Here is a 19598-nt window from a genome sequence, read left to right as displayed (position 1 = left end):
TCTGTGGGCAGTGGGGAGCTCACAAGCTCTTAGAGGGGATTCCCAATGGACTCCCTGGGAGGGAGGGTCTCCACCCCATGAGCCCCTAATGCCCTCTCACCTGTCCCCACTGCGGGAAAGCCTGCCCTGGCCGGAGGCCCTAAGCTGAGCTCTGGTCAGCTATGCTTGAATGACACCCTCTAACCCCCCATGCAAGACAGCAGCTTCTGGAACATGAAGCTTGGGTAGCTGGGTCTAGCAAAGGCCACAGGACAAAGAGAGACACCTGAACTGAGCTTGCTGGGAAGACCATGGGGGCTCTTTGCTGATGGGAGGTACCAGAAGATGGGGCAGGGAGGAGGAGAAGGTTATAAAAACCAAGGGCTCTGGCAGGAGGCCCTGCAGGGTTGGGAGGAGGAGAGTCACCCTGCTGACCCTGACCTGCCTGCTCCAGAAGGGCGGGTCACATGGAGCCTTGGCCATTGGCTGTGGGTAAACGTCGGTGCTCTGCTGGCTGTCCAAGGCCTGAGGGTTCTGTGGTGGAGGAGGAGTTGGGTGGGAACCCATGGGAACCCACCCTGGCTTTGGACCATGGGTGGGCTCCATCCAGGCATGCTCTCCTTGAGTTGGATAGTGGCCTCTCTGTGGAAAGTTCCATGTCAGCTCTTTGGAGGGTGCTCCCCTGAAAATGTAGCCTGACCTACCTGGCGAACTCTACGAGGAGAAAGAGCAGGCCTGAGCCACTGCTTTCCCTCCCAAACCTTCACTTTGAGTGAAGTGTTTCTATCATCACTCCTCTTATGATGATGGTAAAGTATGGAGCCCCCAAAGCAAGCCCCACAGACTCTTGGCTGTGTGAGTAATTAAGCCCTCTCTTCAAAAAGCCACATCTTGAAAAGCTATAATTTGTAGCAAAAAATAGCTGCCCATTCCAAGAACCAGGAGAGCCCTTTATACGCACCCCATTCAACTGCAGCACGTTACTTCGCTTTTGATGCTTGAGTTGCTGGGACCTCTGGTCCATGCTTTCCTTGGGGGAACCAGAGATGCAGTGGCTGCGTGGGAACTGGAGCTTCCAGTAGGCATTTGGGAAATCTTTTCTGAGAATTTAGATGGGACGATTGAAATTAGGGAACTCCTGATTTGGGTTTGCATGGCTCCAACTTTTTGTGGGAGTCCAAAGGGGAGTAAAGAGAAAAACTGCAGGATATTTCAGGGTAAAGTGGATGAGACTCTCTGGACACCATTCCCCCACTTTTTCTTTTCCTTTTTCCTTTCTTTCTTCTTTTTTTTTTTTTTTTTTAGATGGAGTTTCACTCTGTCGCCAGGCTGGAATACAGTGGCATAGTCTCAGCTCACTGCAACCTCCTACCCCCTGGTTCAAGCGATTCTCCTGCCTCAGCCTCCCAAGTAGCTGGGATTACAGGCACGTGCCACCGTGTCCAGCTAATTTTTGTATTTTTTAGTAGAGATGGGGTTTCACCACGTTGACCAGGATGGTCTCAATCTCCTGACCTCGTGATCCGCCCACCTCGGCCTCCCAAAGTGCTGGGATTACAGGCATGAGTCACCGCACCCAGCCACATTTCCCCATCTATAAGGAGGAAAATGATAATTACTTGCAGGGAGTTTACCACCTCTGTAAAGCACAGAGCAGACTGGCCACGTGGTAGGCGCCCTCGTATGTCAACTTTGTTCTCTTTCTCTGAGTTGTGGCTCCACCAGCTATTTGTAGACAGGAGATCTTTGTGACTTCAGGTAGGTGATGGGGGACTGAAAGCTAAGAGGAAACACCTCCCCTGACCTGCAGCTTCTCTTTGAGCTGGCATGCCTGGAATTCTTGGGGCTGGCTGCTGGGTTTGTTTTCCAGATGTGGAAGCAATTTAAGTTCTGTTTTCTTAATCCCCAACAGTTTGCCTCCGAAGTCCACATTCTCATTTGAAAATCAAGGCCATTGGCTCTGTTTGCAGGGCAGAGGGTAGGCTAGATAGCCTCTTCAAACCCTTTTTGTTTAGGAAATGGGCTTACTGGGGCACTCAGATCTGGGACCCAGGGCGTTGTTGGGACAGTCACACCCCATCCAGGACTTGGTTAAAAGGTGAGTTCACTTTCTCTGTGGGTCTTCCTTGGAGATGATTCACTGAGCTAAATTCAGCTGCACCTTGGTTACAAACCAGCTCTAGACCGCTGTGGCGTGGCGGGGGTGGGGCTCGGGTTTGGGCCATGTCACAGGCCAGCTGGCGTCCCTCTGAGCAGAGTGCCCACGTGTCCCGGGGGCAGTAGTGGCCCTCCTTCCCACACTGACCACAACAGAGGGAGGAAAATGCTCCAGATGTCAAGTAGCCAGAAATACTGTCTGGCACGGAGAAACTGGTAATATCTTGTTCAGTTACTGAGTGCTGCTGGTCACAGAGGCAGCCTGACCCAGGATAAAAGGCTCCTTGTGTGAGGGCCTGTGGCACCAGGGCTAACTGCTGATTTCTTCTCTTGTAAAGCAATCGCTATGTAGGTAAAATACCTTTTACATTTGTCTTATAACTATACTAAATACAGTTTGGGCAAACAAAAATGGCCTTTGCAATTCTAACGTCTCTGAACTGTGCATATGCTTCTCTGAAATTGAAATAGAATACTTGAGAGAACGCACAAGAAAATGGAAATGGCTGGGCATGGTGGCTCATGCCTGTAATCCCAGCACTTTGGGAGGCTGAGGCGGGCAGATCACGAGGTCAAGAGATTGAGACCATCCTGGCCAACATGGTGAAACCCCGTCTCTACTAAAAATACAAAAATTAGCTGGGTGTGATGGCACCTGCCTGTAGTCCCAGCTACTCAGGAGGCTGAGGCAGGAGAGTCGCTTGAACTCGGGAGGCAGAGGTTGCAATGAGCCGAGATCGTGCCACTGCACTCCAGCCTGGTGACAGAGTGAGACTCCATCTCAAAAAAAAAAAAAAAAAAAAAAAAGAAAATGGAAATAACTTACTTAGATTGGCATATAGTGTTTATAGAATGCCATCCTGATAATCATAGATTCACCAAGCTTTGATTTCAACAAAATATCATCTCTTAAGAAGTAGCAGTATTTCAAACTAATCATGAAAAACAGAATACAACTTTTTTTTTTTTTTTTTAGGACAGACCAAAAATAAATCCCTGAGTCTCTTGAGTAGGTTCTGGAAATCCAGTTACAGATGCTCCTTGATGGGGTTACGTCCCGATAAACCCATTGTATATTGGAAGTATCATAAGTTAAAAAAAAATAAAAGAAAAAAATGCGTTTAATACATCTCACCTACCAAACACCATAGCTTAGCCTAGGCTACCTTAAATGTGCCCAAACACTTACTTTAGCCTACAGTTGGGCAAAATCATCTAACACAGAGCTTGTTTTACAATAAAGTGTTTTATGTCCCACGCAATTTATTTTTTGTTGTTGTTTTGTTTGATTTGGTTTGGTTTGGTTTTTCTTTGAGATGGAGTCTCGCTCTGTCGCCCAGGATGGAGTGCAGTGGTGCGATCTCGGCTCACCGCAAGCTCCACCTTCTGGGTTCACGCCATTCTCCTGCCTCAGCCTCCCAAGTAGCTGGGACTACAGGCACCCGCCACCGCGCCCGGCTAATTTTTTGTATTTTTAGTAGAGATGGGGTTTCACCGTGGTCTTGATCTCCTGACCTCGTGATCCGCCCGCCTCGGCCTCCCAAAGTGCTGGGTGTAATCCACTGCACCCGGCCCGGCCCGCGCAATTTATTAAGTACTATGCTGAAAGTGAAAAACAATGCTCTTATGGGTACTTGAAGTACGACTTCTACTGACTGTGGATCACTTTGCACCATCATACAGTTGAAAAATCAAAGTGAGCCTGGGCACAGTGGCTCACGGTGGCCTGTAATCCCAGCACGTTGGGAGGCCAAGGTGGATGGATCACTTGAGGCCAGGAGTTTGAGACTAGCCTGGACAACATGCCAAAACCCCATCTGTAATGAAAATACAAAAATTAGCCAGGCGTGGTGGTGGGCACCTGTAATCCCAGCTATTTGGGAGGCTGAGGCAGGAGAATCACTTGAACCCAGGAGTGGGGTGTTGCAGTGAGCTGAGATGGTGCCACCGCACTCTGGCCTGGTTGACAGAGCGAGACCTTGTCTCAAAAAAAAAAAAGAAAAAAAAATTGTAAGTCAAACCATTGTGAGTTGAGGACCATCTGTAGTTCTCTTTAAAGGTTGAATTGGCTGGGCGAGGTGGCTCACACCTGTAATCCTAGCACTTTGGGAAGCTGAGGCAGGTGGATCACTTGAGGTCAGGAGTTCAAGACCAGCCTGGCCAATATGGTGAAACCCCATCTCTACTAAAAATACAAAAATTAGCCAGGCGTGCTGGTGGGCACCTGTAATCCCAGCTACTTGGGAGGCTGAGGCAGGAGAATTGCTTAAACCCAGGAGACAAAGGTTGCAGTGAGCTGAGACTGTGTCACTGTACTCCACCCTAGGTGACCGAGCAAGACTCTATCTCAAAAAATAAAAAAATAAAGGTTGAATTGAATTGACCTTTAAAAAGTTCTCTTTTGTTATCAGGGTGAGAAGGTGGGTGAAAAATCCAGACTGAGCTTGGGTTGGGGTTTCCATGAAGCCTTCCTGGGGAGGAGAAGGGATATTGGTATATTGGTCTGTTGGTCTGCTACGGCTGTCATAGCAAAGGACCACAGACTGCGTGGCGTAAACAACCAAAGAATGTTTTATCACAATTCTGGAGGCTGAAGTCTAGCATCAAGGTGTCAGCAGGCTTGGTTTCTTCTGAGGCCTCTCTCCTTGGCTTGCAGACAGCCATCTTCTCCCTGTGTCGTCACATGGTCTTTCCTTTGTGTGTGTCCTAATCTCCTCTTATAAGGACACCAGTCACATTGCATTAGGGCCCACCCATTAGGACTTCAATTTAAATGAATTACCTCTTTATTATTATTATTATTATTATTTTGTTGTTGTTTGTTTTAAGACAGAGTCTTGCTCTGTTGCCCAGGCTGGAGTGCAGTGGCACTATCTCGGCTCACTGCAACCTCCACCTCCCAGGTTCAAGTGATTCTCCTGCCTTAGCCTCCCAAGTAGCTGGGACTACAGGCATGTGCCACCACGCCCGGCTAATTTTTGTATTTTTAGTAGAGGCTGGATTTCAACATGTTGGTCAGGCTAGTCTCGAACTCCTGACCTCAAGTGATCCACCCACCTCGACCTCCCAAAGTGCTGGGATTGTGGGTGTGAGCCTACAGTTCAGCCCAGCCTGAATTACCTCTTTAAAGACTCTATCTACAAATACAGTCACATTCTGAAGTACTAGGGATTAGGACTTCAATATATGAATTTTAGAGGGAACAGGATTCAGCCCATAGCAGAAAAGGGTCTTGGGAACCTCCTTCAAGGGAAGGGGGAAGAGGAAGAGGAGGGTGGGCAAAGCCTGGCAGAGTAGAGGGGAGGCAGTTCTGCTTTCAGGCAAAGGCCCATGGGTGAGGGACCCCCTGGGGATGGCTCTTGACCACCTGCTCTATTTGGAAACATTTCTAGGACTGTTACGACTGTGAATGGTCTTTTAGAGGCCGGATCATTCTTATGACCTCAGCCATCCATTGCCGCTTGATCTGATCATTTGAAACCAAGACTGCTCATCGTTCTGTTCTCATTTCATCCTTGAAGCTCATGTTGGTCCGTTCGGGCTCCAGTTTCTGTGGACTCTACCCTCTGGGATAGTATTCTTTCAGGAGGGCTTCACTTTTTCATATCCTTTTAAGTAGAGCCGGACCTGCCAGGAAAAGGCTAATAAACCCATCAAAAAATCAGCAAAAGATCTGGATAGACATTTCTATTATATGTAATTTATATAAATGGCAAACAGGCATATATGAAAGGTGCTCAACATCATTGATCATCAGAGAAATGCAAATGAAAACTATAATGAGATATCATCCCATCCTAGTTAAAATACCTTTTATCCAAAAGACAGGCAATAACACTTTTCCTTCACTAGTTCAGCAAATTTGGGGCAGGCTATTTTTTCATGTTTCCATATAATGTTTACTACTACTATTTTTTTTTTGAGACGTTGTCTCGCTCTGTCACCCAGGCTGGAGTGCGGTGGCGCGACCTCGGCTCACTGCAAGCTCCGCCTCCTGGGTTCACGCCATTCCCCTGCCACAGCCTCCCGAGTAGCTGGAACTACAGGCACCCACCACCACACCCGGCTAATTTTTTTGTATTTTTAGTAGAGATGGGGTTTCACTGTGTTAGCCAGGATGGTCTCGAACTCCTGACCTCATGATCTGCTCGCCTTGGCCTCTCAAAGTGCTGCGATTACAGGTGCCCACCACCACGCCCAGCTAATTTTTTTGTATTTTTAGTAGAGACAGGGTTTCACCATGTTGGCCAGGATGGTCTCGAACTCCTGACCTCATGATAGGCACTCACCTCGGCCTCCCAAAGTGCTGGGATTACAGGTGTGAGCCACCGTGCCTGGCCTGTAACTTTCAAATGAACCAAGTTTCTTTTCAAATTAGCCATTTGAAAAGAAATTAGACTAAATATTATTAAAACTAAGGACATTTTCCTTCACAACGATATGCCATTAACACACCTGACAAAATTAAGCATAATTCCCTAATGTCACCCAATGTCTACTCCAGATTCCATCTTCCTTGTTTATCCTCAAAAGGTCTTTTACAGCTGGTGGTGGTTTGTTTGTTTGATCTGTGATCTAATCAAGGATAATATTCGGTTTCTATGTCTCTCAGTTAATCTAGAACAGTGGTTTGCAAAGTGTGGTCCTGGGACGAGTGGCATCTGCATCACCCGAGAACTTGTTAGAAATGCCTTTTCTTCCAGCCTGCCTCAACCTTTAGAAATGCATCTTCCCTGTGGTGATGTGTAACTTCTTCTATCCCGTTTTTCCATTTGGTAGAAGTTAGATCCTAAGGCTTGATTCGAATTGAGTTAAATACTTCGTTAAGCCCTCATTATAGGTGATGCTGTGTACCTCTTAGGCATCGCGTTGGGAGGCCAGCGCCTGGTTCTTTCCAATTAGTGATGCTAAATTTGATCTCTGCATTAAAGGGACAGTAGTCTATGTTCTCCCTGGTAGAGGTATGTGGGGTGCTTTGGTGTTTTACAGCAATCTGTAGCGTGATTCTTTGGTATTGTGCAAGTATCTAGTTTTTCATTAGCCTTTAATCTACTGGTGTTATTCTGCAGTTGTTGAGTGTAGTGTTCTGTATGTATCAGTCTGGAGTTTGTGTTGTTCTGGTCTTCTGTGTCCTCTCTAATTCTCTTGTTTGCTTATTCCATCAATAATTATAATAATTATTATAATATATAATAATTATATATATTAATAATATTATTATTACTATTATTAAAGACAGAATCTTGAGCTCTGTCACCCAGGTGCAATCATAGCTCACTGTATCCTTGAACTTGTGGCCTCAAGCAATCCTTTGGCTTCAGCCTCCCGAGTAGCTGGGATTACAGGCATGCACCACCTGGCTATTTTTTTTTTTTAATACTTTAAATTTTAGGGTACATGTGCACAATGTGCAGGTTAGTTACATACGTATACATGTGCCATGCTGGCGTGCTGCACCCATTAACTCGTCATTTAGCATTAGGTATATCTCCTAATGCTATCCCTCCCCGCTCCCCCCACCCCACAACAGTTCCCAGAGTGTGATGTTCCCCTTCCTGTGTCCATGTGTTCTGATTGTTCAATTCCTACCTATGAGTGAGAACATGTGGTGTTTGGTTTTTTGTCCTTGGAATAGTTTACTGAGAATGATGATTTCCAATTTCATTCATGTCCCTGCAAAGGACATGAACTCATCATTTTTTATGGCTGCATAGTATTCCATGGTGTATATGTGCCACATTTTCTTAATCCAGTCTATCATTGTTGGACATTTGGCTTGGTTCCAAGTCTTTGCTATTGTGAATAATGCCGCAATAAACATATGTGTGCATGTGTCTTTATAGCAGCATGATTTATAGTCCTTTGGGTATATACCCAGTAATGGGATGGCTGGGTCAAACGGAATTTCTAGTTCTAGATCCCTGAGGAATCGCCACACTGACTTCCACAATGGTTGAACTAGTTTACAGTCCCACCAACAGTGTAAAAGTGTTCCTATTTCTCCACATCCTCTCCAGCACCTGTTGTTTCCTGACTTTTTAATGATTGCCATTCTAACTGGTATGAGATGCTATCTCATTGTGGTTTTGATTTGCATTTCTCTGATGGCCAGTGATGATGAGCGTTTTTTCATGTGTCTTTTGGCAGCATAAATGTCTTCTTTTGAGAAGTGTCTCTTCATATCCTTTGCCCACTTTTTGATAGGGTTGTTTGTTTTTTTCTTGTAAATTTGTTTGAGTTCATTGTAGATTCTGGATATTAGCCCTTTGTCAGATGAGTAGGTTGCGAAAATTTTCTGCCATTTTGTAGGTTGCCTGTTCACTCTGATGGTAGTTTCTTTTGCTGTGCAGAAGCTCTTTAGTTTAATTAGATGCCATTTGTCAGTTTTGGCTTTTGTTGCCATTGCTTTTGGTGTTTTAGACATGAAGTCCTTGCCTATGCCTATGTCCTGAATGGTAATGCCTAGGTTTTCTTCTAGGGTTTTTATGGTTTTAGGTCTAACGTTTAAGTCTTTAATGCATCTTGAATTAATTTTTGTATAAGGTGGGATCCAGTTTCAGCTTTCTACATATGGCTAGCCAGTTTTCCCAGCACCATTTATTAAATAGGGAATCCTTTCCCCATTGCTTGTTTTTCTCAGGTTTGTCAAAGATCAGATAGTTGTAGATATGCAGTGTTATTTCTGAGAGCTCTGTTCTGTTCCATTGATCTATGTCTCTGTTTTGGTACCAGTACCATGCTGTTTTGGTTACTGTAGCCTTGTAGTATAGTTTGAAGTCAGGTAGCATGATGCCTCCAGCTTTGTTCTTTTGGCTTAGGATTGACTTGGCGATGTGGGCTCCTTTTTGGTTCCGTATGAACTTTAAAGTAGTTTTTTCCAATTCTGTGAAGAAAGTCATTGGTAGCTGGCTATTTTTTTTTACTTTTTTTTTTTTTTTTTTGTAGAGATGGAGTCTCATTATGTTTCCCAGGCTGGCCTGGAGCTCCTGGCCACCTGCTTTGGCCTCCCAAAGTGCTGGCATTACAGGTGTGAGCCACGTTCAGCATGTTCCATCAGTTTCTGAGAGAGGTGAATTAACAGCTCCCACTTCCCATTCTGTTAAGTTTTGCTTTATGTTTTGAGACTGTTAGATGCATAGATATAAAAGTGTTACATCTTGTTAAATTTCAGTTGTGTTTCTTGTAAGTGGTATGTAGTTGTTTTTAATTTACTCTGACAATATTGATCTTTTAATAGGATTGTTTACTCAGTTTTCTTTAAAAGTATTACTGATGTGGTAGAGTTTTAATCCTACATAATCTTTAAGTTTTTAATTGACATACAGTTGTACATATTTAGAGAGTACAGTATGATGTTTTGATATGCATATGTATTGTGGAATGATCAAATCAGGGTCATTAGCATAACCATCACTTCAAACACTTGTCATTTCTTTGTGGTGAGAACATTCAAAATGCTATCTTCTAGCTATTTTTAAATACACATTGTTGTCAATTGTAGTAACCTTACTGTGCAATAGAACACCAGGACTTAGTCCTCCCATCTGACTATAGCTTCGTGCCTGTTGACCAACCTTTCCCCATCCTCCCTTCTCCTACCCTCTCCAGCCTCTGGTAACTACCATTCTACTTTCTACTTCTATAGGATAACTTCTTTAGATTCTACATAGGAGTGAGATCATACTGTTTGTCCTTCTCTACTTGGCTTATTTCACTTAACATAATGTTCTCTAGGTTCATCCATGTCACAAATGACAGGATTTTATTCTTTTTTATGGCTGAATACTATTCAATGGTGTATATATACACCCCATTTTAAAAATGCATTCATCTGTTGATGGATACTTAGTTGACTCCATATTTTGGCTATTGTGAATTGTGCTGCAATAAATGTGGGAATGCAGATCTCTCTTTGACATACTGATTTCTTTTGTTTGTATACCTAGTAGAGGAATTGTTGGATCATATGATAGTTTTAAATTCTTTGAGGAACCTCCATACCATTGTCCATAATGATTGTTCTATTAATAATTACAGTCCCGACCGGGGACGGTGGCTCACAGCTGTAATCCCAGCACTGTGGGATGCCGACGTGGGCGGATCATGAGGTCAGGAGTTTGAGACCAGTCTGGCCAATATGGTGAAACCTTTTCTCTACTAAAGATACAAAAAATTAGCCAGGCGTGGTGGCGTGTGCCTGTAATCCCAGCTACTCGGGAGGCTGAAGCAGGAGAATCGCTTGATTCCGCGAGGTGGAGGTTGCAGTGAGCCAAGATCATGCTATTGCACTCCAGCCTGGGCGACAGGGTGAGACTCCATCTCAAAAAAAGAAAAAAAAAATTACAGTCCCATTAACAGTGTATAAGAGTTCCCTTTTCTCCACATCCTTGCCAGCATTTGTTATTTTCTGTCTCTTTGATGATAGCCATTCTTACTAGGGTAAGGTGATATCTCATTGTGGTTTTGATTTGTGTTTCCCTGATGATTAGTGATGTTGAACATTTTTTCATATACCTCTTGGCCATTTGTGTGTTGTCTTTGGAGAAACACCTATTCAGATCTTTTGCCCATTTTTAAATTGAATTATTTGTTTTTTTGCTATTGAGTTGTTTGAGTTCCTTATGTATTCTGGCTATCAGTCATCTGTCCTTTTGGATGATTCAAGCATTTTTTTTATTCCTTCGTTTCTGTCATCTATTATTATTATTATTTTTTAAGATATGGGGTCTCACCATGTTGCCCAGGTAGGCCTTGAACTCCTAGGTTCAAGCAGTCCTCCTGCCTCAGCCTCCCAAATAGTTGGGGTTACAGCCATGCACTGCCATGCCTGGCTTAGATTTTTAGTAATATGTTTTGTTTTATTTTATTTTATTTTATTTTATTTTTATTTTAACTAATTTATTTTTAGACAGGGTCTCACTCCCGTTGCCCAGGCTGGAGTGTAGTGGCACCATCACAGCCTCGACTTCCTGGGCTCAGGTGATTCTCTATCCTCAGCCTCTCAAGTAGTTGGGACAACAGGCATGTGCCACCACACCTGGCTAACTTTTTGTATTTTTTGTAGAGATAGGGTTTTACCATGTTTCCTATGACGGTTTCAAACTCCTGGGCTCAAGTGATCCAGCCACTTCAGCCTCCCAAAATGCTGGGATTACAGGTGTGAGCCACTGCGCCCGGCCCGTTTTTAACTCCCAACCTTTGACATGCTCACTTGTTATTGGAACGGAAGTGGCACAGTGGGGAGAGAGGAGTGAGAGCATCTCTCCACAGTGGATGGCCCAGCTGTTCGGGATGTTTCCAGTGGGATCACACCATGGTCCAGGGTCTGGTCTGCATCCTAATGGGCTTGAAAACTAGATCTTACTGGCTTTTCCCACACCCCACAACTTGAGTTCGCTCATGCTCACCGATTGTCCCTAAATGGACGTGCAGAGCCAGTGGATCCCCTTGTGGTGAGAAATGTACTCACATGAGCTTGGGCAGCCCTTCTCTCTGTCTGTCAGCAGGCTCCTGGGAGTGGGTGCTACGTGAACTTGGACACAGGGGCCAAGGGCTGGACGCTTGTGGAATGTTGAGCCAGGCCCCACCGCCTTTGGGGCAGGCTGGATGTGCTGGCCAGCCAGACCTGACACCTCTGGCCAGTGCCTGGGTGGACGCGGCCCAGGTCGGCCTCAGACCCTCCCTCTTGGTGCTTCCCAGAAGACCACTCGCTTAGCCCCTCCCTGAGGACAGGCTCTGTCTTTAGATCCCTTAGTACTTCAGTCCCTCTGCTCAACCTCAGGAAATGTGTGCATCTCTCTTTTAGTTGAGCTCCCAGGAGGCTATCTGACATCTCTCATTTCTGAGTCTGGGAGCCTCAGCACACACCCCGCTTCCTCTCTGTGGGCTCCTCTGACGCTGCCTTATCAGCAGTGTGTGTGTTGGGGTGAGGTTGTGAGATCGGAGAGAGAGACAGCTCAAGAGTTGTGATGAAAACACTGAAAGAAAGGCAGTGTGGGCTTCAGCAGCCCTTCCTCAGTGATGTTTGTGCAGCAGCAGAACTTGTTGAGTGAACGCCTTTGCTTTATGTAAATGTCATGAGTTCTGGAGAAACATAAGCATGGCTTTCGCTTTCTCTTCTGTTCAGCACCAACCTGAGGTTCCATAGCCAATGTGTGCCAGATCCAGAACTGAACCAAATCTGCCCAAGAGCCTCAGTCTCCCCATCTTCAAGCCCAGGAGTTTGAAACCAGCACAGGAAACATGGTGAAACCCTGTCTCTACAAAAAATCTGTAAAATAGGGTGCTTTATTACCTCCCTGTGGGGGTAATGCAAGAATCAAAGCCTGCTTGCTTCTCTTGTGAAATGAATGAGCACCTGGGGAACCCCAGTTGTCCCAGTTGCCCCCGCTCCTGGGGCATGCAGGCCCACCTTAGGATGGAAGTGGAGCGCAGCAGCCAGGTGTCTACACAAGATCCACTCCTAGAAGCTCCAGGGCGGGAGCAGTGAGCCCTGCTGAGGGGTGGTCTTGAGCTCCTGGCCACACCCTTTCTGGGGTGAGTTTCAGGAGGTGGATCCTGGGGCCCCTGGCTGGGAGAGGAGAGTCTGGAAGCTGCCCTGTCTTGGCTGCCATCCCCTGGGAGGGAGTTTAGCTGGAGGAATGGGGCACTGGGTCCCTCCCTGACACCCCGGGGCTTCTGAGCCACTCTGGGGATGGAACGTAGCAGCGCAGCATTTCTTCCTGATCAGAGCGGGAAGCTCTGGGCTGCAGAGCTCTGATCTCACAGTATGTGGTCAGTCCCCGGGGCTGGCTGAGGTGTGGGATAATCCTTTGTGACCTGGCGACCTGGTGCTCCCATGCTTACCCCTGGCTCTGTTGGGGTGAGCCGAGGCCTCGTGTCTGAGCTGAGGTTGCTTGTTGTTCAGAAGGCAAGGCCGAGGCACTGCCTCTGGGTGGATGCTTGAACCCTCTTTATCCCACTCTTGCCTTGGCTGGTGCCTGGGCAACTCTCTATTGAACCAAAACCTCTTATCAGCAACTGATAAGTACCCAGCCTCGCATCTGCAGAGCAAGGCCTGACCCAGATCCAGGGTTGGCAGCTGCAGCAGGAGTCCGTTACAGCCAAGACTGCGTACCAGTCTCTGCGGCCACCACCTTTTCGTGATGAGAGCAGCCAAGCCACTGTGGGGTATAGAAGACCCCAGCCCCAGCAATCACATCCCTTCCCTGTGGACCTGGGGGCATTGGCACCTGTGAGTTAGCTCAGTAAGCTGAATTTCCTGCTGCCCATGGGAAGGACCCCGTGAGACCTTGACCCGGCCCATCTCGTTCCGGAGCTGTTGGTTGGCTGGGAGTGGGGTGAGAGATTCTTCACAGGCCTAGCCCGGGCAGCCGCTGGACTCCCCCACACTAGGCTTAGTGTGTGTCCACCCCCACCGCACACATGCACACCTTCCCAGCGGCAGCGCTGCACGTGTGCCTGCCGGTGTCTTGCTGTGAGGGAAGTGGGCATGTGCCCGCCCAAGCTATTTTTACCCTGCCTTGTCCCCACAGAGCTGTTCTTTGGCCCTGAGTTAGTGCCTGGGGAGTGAGGCCGTTGCCAGGGCTGGGGGTGGATGAGCTGGAACCTCGGAGCTTCTTGGACTCCCTTCCCCAGGCAGCATCTCTTCTTAACGCTTATTAAAGGGTGTGACTCGTGTGCAGGACGACCTTCCATAAGAGTGGGCAGGAGTGGACCCTGGTGGGGAGAAAGAGGCACTGATGTTTGGAGGGCAGGCTCTGGAACCTGCAGGTCTGGCTTCCTGAAGCCAAAAAAACCCAGCCGAGCTGCAGCCCAGTGAGCCACGGTGGGTACAGGGAGAGGTCCCAGGGGCTGGATGGGAGCCAGGAGGCACCCCAGATTGTTTTCCTTCAACACGATGACGACAATAGTAGTTCAGTTTTGGGGAGTGGTGGTGTGTACCTGTAGTCCTAGCTGCTTGGGAGGCTGAGCTGGGAGGATTACTTGAGTCCTGGGAGTTTGAAGCTGCAGTGAACTGTGATTGCGCCACTGCACTCCAAAGGGTTTTTGTTTTTGTTGTTGTTTTTGTTTGTGTTTTTGTTTTTGTTTTTGTTTTTTTTGAGCACTTTCTGTGTGTGCTAAGACCATAAAGCGCTTAGGATGTGTAGCAGCTCATTTAATCCTAATCACAGTTAACTCCATTTTATAGATGGGGGAACTAAGGCACTGAGCAGTTCAGTAACCCTGAAGCTGCAGAGCTCATGAATGGTGAATGGTGGAGCAGGGCTCGGGCCTGGCCGTCTACTCCAGAGCTTGTCCTTAACGCTGCCCTGCGCCTCCTTTTGCCGTGTGTTCCGCACCCTCATGACACAAGGCATTGTCCTAGTTCCCTGTGGCAGCCCTGCCAGGCAGGTGGTTCCCTCCCTGTGTTTAGATCAGGCCCAGAAATTAAACAGCTGATCCAGCATCAGACAGTCAGGCAGTGACCACACCAGAGTCGGCACCCAGGTCTCAGGGTCCTTTGGCTGGGCTGTTCCCAGCTCATCATACTGCAGTACAGTATGGTTCAACCACCTGCCATGTGCTCTCTACAGTGCTAATCACTGGGGTTCTGACGTGTAAATCCCCATAGCTACCCACTTAGGGTCCTCGCTCTCACAGGAAGGTGGACATGTGGTCACTTGGGGTCCATGTACTCTGTGTGTCAGCTCAGGGAAACGCAGGGTGCTGGCGTGTGCCTGTGAGGTGGCTCCCCATTGCGGAGGTGGGGAGGGAGAGGACCAGATGCTGCATCCGCTCTGAGAGTGTGGACAGTGTGGCAATGTTGGCCACTCTGAGGCTGGGACGGCCTCCACGTGTATTGATACTTGGCCTTTTCAGCAGGCCTGAATTCATCCCTTGCCAACTTCCTACAAAAGAAGGGGTGACTTGGGGCCTGCTGGCAGGCGAACACGGCTCTCAAGACTGGAGAGGGCCCCACGGCAGGCTGTGTGCCTCTAGGTTCCCACTCCCTGCTGGGGACAGGGTGGGACAGCGGGACAGTGAGGTAGGGGTGCAGGGGGTGCAGACCTACCCTGCCAGAGTGGCTGGCTGGATCCTGTTCTCCAGCTCTCTCCAGAACGCCCTGGCCTCAGGTAATTCCCCAGGTTGGCTTCTCTGAGGAGGGTGGGCGTCCCTCCTGGCTGCTCGTCTGTCCAGGACATTGCTGGCTGACCAGCCGGGGACACATGGCTGTAGGAATAGCTCAGCCTCTGTTGCCTGTAGCCCCTCATGAGGCCAGGTCAGAATTTAAGGCTCCTACTGTGACCAGCTCTCCAGTGTAAATTGTCACGTGTGGCCCCCTAGAGCTGCCACTGAGGTGGAGTTGACGGGCCCCATTCTGTAGGTGAGGAGCCAGGGGCTCACAAAGGTGGTCGCTTGTCCAAGGTCACATGGCTTGTAAGTGGCTGGGCAGCAGGGCCCGAAACCCAGACTGCTAGGCCCCAGAGCTGAGCCCTCACCCAGGCCCACCCCCAGGGGCCTCCTGGGGCTTGTGGAGGAACACGCTGCATCCGCTGTCTCCCTTCACCCCGGGGTCCCCTGGCAGGTAGAAGAAAGCCTGGGGTGGTGTGGCCATGTACCAGCCAAGCCTGTGGGCCTACGGTGGCCGGCCCTGTGCCCCGTGGTACAGGGAGCTGTGAGCTCAGGGCTGGTTCTGGGTCTTGAGGGACGGAGCCCTGGCAAGTCAGACTGTGCCAGAGACGATGCCCGGTGCTGCCTCCTGAGGATGCCACACTGTCCCTTCCCCAAAAGCCCCCAAAAGAACAGACACAGCCTTTCCGTGCAAACCCTGGGAACACCAGGCCAAGCTCCAGGCCTGGACATGTCACTGATGCTAGGGTCTCTGGGTGGTGACTGGACGGCCGTGTGTGGACTCCTTTTTCACACAGCAGGCGGGAATGGGCAGGAAACCGGGGCTCTGAGAGGCAGTCTTGGAAGCTGCCCTGGGCACAGACCTTACTTGCTGACCCTGGCCACCTAGAAACATGAGCTCTGGGGAGGCCCTGTCCCTGCCCCACCACTCCTGCCAGCCCTCCAGAGCCAGGCTTGGGTGGGCGCCTCTGTGGTGAGGATGCAGACCATGCAGCTGGGGTGAGCGGGCAGCTCTCTGGGCATCCTGACGAGCATAGTGCGGTGAGGTGGGGTGATGGTGTCCTCTCCCATGACCCCCAGTCTACTTGGAAGTGTGCTCAACAGGGGGCTCTGCGTGATTCTGACCTGCAGGCAGCCTGGCCGGAGAGGAACCCACCGCCTCCAGAAGTCTGTGACCCCCAGGCCATCTGGAAACCTTATGAGGGCAATGTTTTTATTATGGCCAAGTTCTTCCTTTTCCTCTGCAACTCTATCTAAAAAACATACAAAAGGGAAATTGGCCAAGAAGAGTCCTAATATGCTTGACTCCGAGTTCTCCCAGCCCATGAATGGTGGCTCAAGGAGAGAGAAGAGGCTGCGTTCTGGCACCTTCCAGCATCTCCCCTCCAGGCCGGCGGGAGAAGGAGCAAGGGCTTCCACCAGACCCTTCCCCAGAGGGCCAGGGAAACAAGAGCTGGGGCTGGGGACTTCGACCCTCAGAGAGGAGCAAGGGTGACCATGGCAAATACCAAACCAAGGGGATCTTGGGACAGGCATAAACCAGTACTGTCCTGGGCTAACCAAGGTGTGCAGTAAACTGTCTTTATTATATTTGAATTTAGGGGGCAAACTACTAGAAATGGTTTTAAAGTTATAATTAAAATTTCCGATTGCCTTGGACAAACAACTGTGGGTTGAATGAAAAAGTATTAATGTTGGGAGCAGCCATTTTTAAGAGAAAAAGCTGGAGAGAGTGTGTGTGCATGTGTGGCCAGGCAGGTGAGGGCTTGGTGTGTCAGCTGGGTGTCAGGTCCCCGCAGGCCCTCTGTGAACTGCGAGGTTCCAGGGCAGCCACCCTCCGACTCTGAGCCTCATCTTCCCCAGGTGTCAGACGGAGCTGATGAATCCCAGATCTCTGTCCACCCCAGGCAACTCGCACGGGACTGTTGTGAGGGATGGGGTGTGTGAGACAGGCGAGGAGCTTGCTGAAGGGCTGGGCAGATGTGGACTCTGCCTAGTCCAAGGCTGAAAGCCTGCCCGAGGAGGTGGTGGTCTTCTTTGGAGGGTGGGACCCTGGTGCCCCTGCTTCTGCCCTGCCTATGCGTGAGCCAAGCCATTTGAGGCTGCTCTCTCCACCCAGTCAGGGGCTTGGGCCAGCTGCTGGGAGTATCAGGACACTGCTGTAGACGTTTGGGTGAGAGGGCCCGGTGGTTCCACCTGCATGTCATGAGCCAGGTGTTAGTGGGGCGGTGCCCGGCACACACTCGGCCTCTGTGTCCTCGTGTCAGTGTCCAGAGGCCACGTCGGACACCTGAGGAGCAAGGACACTGATCTGCACTGGGCCCTCTGCCTGCCTCTGGGAGCCGGTGGGCCATAGCCTCCCCAGGACGTGGCTGTAGGGGGAGGGTGGGTGTTGGGGAAACAGAATCATGTCTGGACCCGGCTGTGAACTCCCACATGGCCCCAGGCAAGGCCCTTCACCTACAGAAAGGGGAAAAGAGGCTCAGCTCATCGGGCTGGGGTGAAGTCCAAAAGAAATACCATTCCCAAGTTGCTGAGCTCTCACATGAGCCACAGGGCAGGCATTCCCAGCAAGGGGGAACTCTCCCTACCCGTGTGGCCAGGAAGGTGAAAAGTTTGCAGTTCTTCCTGGCCAGGTGAAAGAACAGACCAGGCACATTGTCCTCTGAGAACCCCAGTTCTCTTCTGGTCTCCCTCCTGCCTTGTTTCTCTTAGGTGTCCCCGCACTAACCTGCAGTGTCCTGTGAGGGTGTTAAGTGGATGGACGTGGAAGTTACTGCATTAGGCGGCATACTAAGGAGTCATAATTAGTCACATGTCCCTATAAAATGTGCTCTCCTTGTCACCATGAGGTTTGAAAATCCACAAAGTGTGGGAAGCATCAAGGATAAATGGAATCAAGTGTGTGGATGCAAAGGCAGGCAGGGCGGGGGGCCCTGCCCTGCCCTGCCCTGCCCTGCCCTGCCCTGCCCTGCCCTGCCCTCTGGCTGGAGGACTTCTGATGCGCTACTCTTTGAGCCTCTGTTTCCCCATCAGTAAAATGGGGATAATGATCACTGCCCTGAAGAGCTGTCATGAAGCACAGGTGGGATAATATGTGAATGCCCAGCTCGGTCTCTGGAGCCTAATGGCTGCTCAGTGATGCTGGTTTCCTTTTGTTTCTACTGGGATGCAGCTTCAGGCTTGGAGATGAAAAGCTTGCTTAGGGCACAAGATCTGATAGGCTGGGAGCCGTATGACCAGAATAATGACATGTGGGTGGAAGGGGCCCTGGGAACCCTGGGGGGATTCTCATTACACAACCTCAGTCTCCACAGTCTCTGCTGTTGGCGTGCACAGCTCGCTGGTGCACGTGTTATTGGTCCATCTGGTGCTCAGCCTATCACAGCACAGGCAGGAACCAGGCTCATTATAATATTGCCATCTATTTTTAGCCCAGGGGTCTCCGGGTGGGGATGGACCCCCAGGAGGGCTGCCAGCTCACTGGTAGCAGCAGACGGCTGCACACGTCTGGGCAGGCACATCCAGGCCTGTCGCTGAGCAGCTTCTTCAGCTGTCTGAGACTCCAGGAGGCTTTTCACAGCCTGTTTCTGTTGCCCTTCTTGTAGTCTCAGGACTGCAGGGTCCTTTAATAGGGTGCCCTGCCAGCCCTGGCTGAGGAGCACACCAAAGAACCTTAGGAACAGGTTGACATCTCCAATGGGTCAGGTAGAAGCGGTGCCACCTGAGAAGTACCTACCTCCTCAGAGGTGAAGTGGCCCCAGTAAGTGATTTACAGAGAGCTGCCCCTCAGTCTAGGGTCAACTCTGAACCAGGCCAAAGCTCTTCTATCTGATGATTTAACAAAAGGTGCCAGCATGTCTTTATCACACACCGTCATTATGCTGGGCCCCAGACCCAGCACAAGCAACGCTCAGAAGTGAGGCCTGGCGTTCTTGCTCCCAGGAAGGCTGTGGCAGGGCCCAGACAGGCAGTTGCCTCCTGGGCCGGGCATCACATCTTCTGGCCGGGGTTTATTCATTGAGGTCCTACTGTGTGTTAGATGCTAACGTGAAATACCTCATTTAATCAGCACAGTGATCCTGTAAGATTCCATCGCCATTCCTGATTTACAGAAGACAACTGAGGTTCAGAGGTGTTCCGTGATGTGCCCAGGGTAATGTAGGGTGGATCCCAAGTTGTGCAGCTTTCACTGTACCATGTGGCAGCAAACTCTACTAGATCAGGGTTGTTGGTCCTAAAAGCTGTTCAGTGTGACTGTGCCCCTTACACCGTGCGCCAAGAAGCCTTCTCGAAGCCGTTTGGCTTCCTCTGACAGACTTTTGTGGTGGTGTCACCAGTGGAGGGTG

The 19598-nt window shown here is 49.4% G+C and overlaps 1 protein-coding gene across 6 annotated transcripts in view; it reads left to right on the top strand.

Annotated features, from left to right (window-relative positions):
• Positions 1-19598, top strand: part of RAB11FIP4 (RAB11 family interacting protein 4) — a 140338-nt gene that overhangs the window by 105295 nt on the left and 15445 nt on the right. The window contains exon 1 of one of the 6 annotated variants that reach the window (XM_054536611.2): positions 9087-9205. The exons of 4 other annotated variants lie outside the window; for them this stretch is intronic. In XM_054536611.2, coding sequence (XP_054392586.1) covers positions 9182-9205 — 24 coding nt within the window. In that variant the 5' untranslated portion in view covers positions 9087-9181. Of the gene's footprint in view, positions 1-9086; positions 9206-19598 lie in introns of those variants that run through there. One more of the 6 variants, XM_054536614.2, reaches the window with a different exon arrangement.

The sequence above is a fragment of the Pongo abelii genome, chromosome 19 (genome assembly GCF_028885655.2).
Source record: "Pongo abelii isolate AG06213 chromosome 19, NHGRI_mPonAbe1-v2.0_pri, whole genome shotgun sequence".
Classification (NCBI taxonomy): Eukaryota; Metazoa; Chordata; class Mammalia; order Primates; family Hominidae; genus Pongo; species Pongo abelii.
The sequence above is the reverse complement of the archived record's forward strand: the minus strand, read 5'-3'. Positions and strand labels throughout refer to the sequence as shown.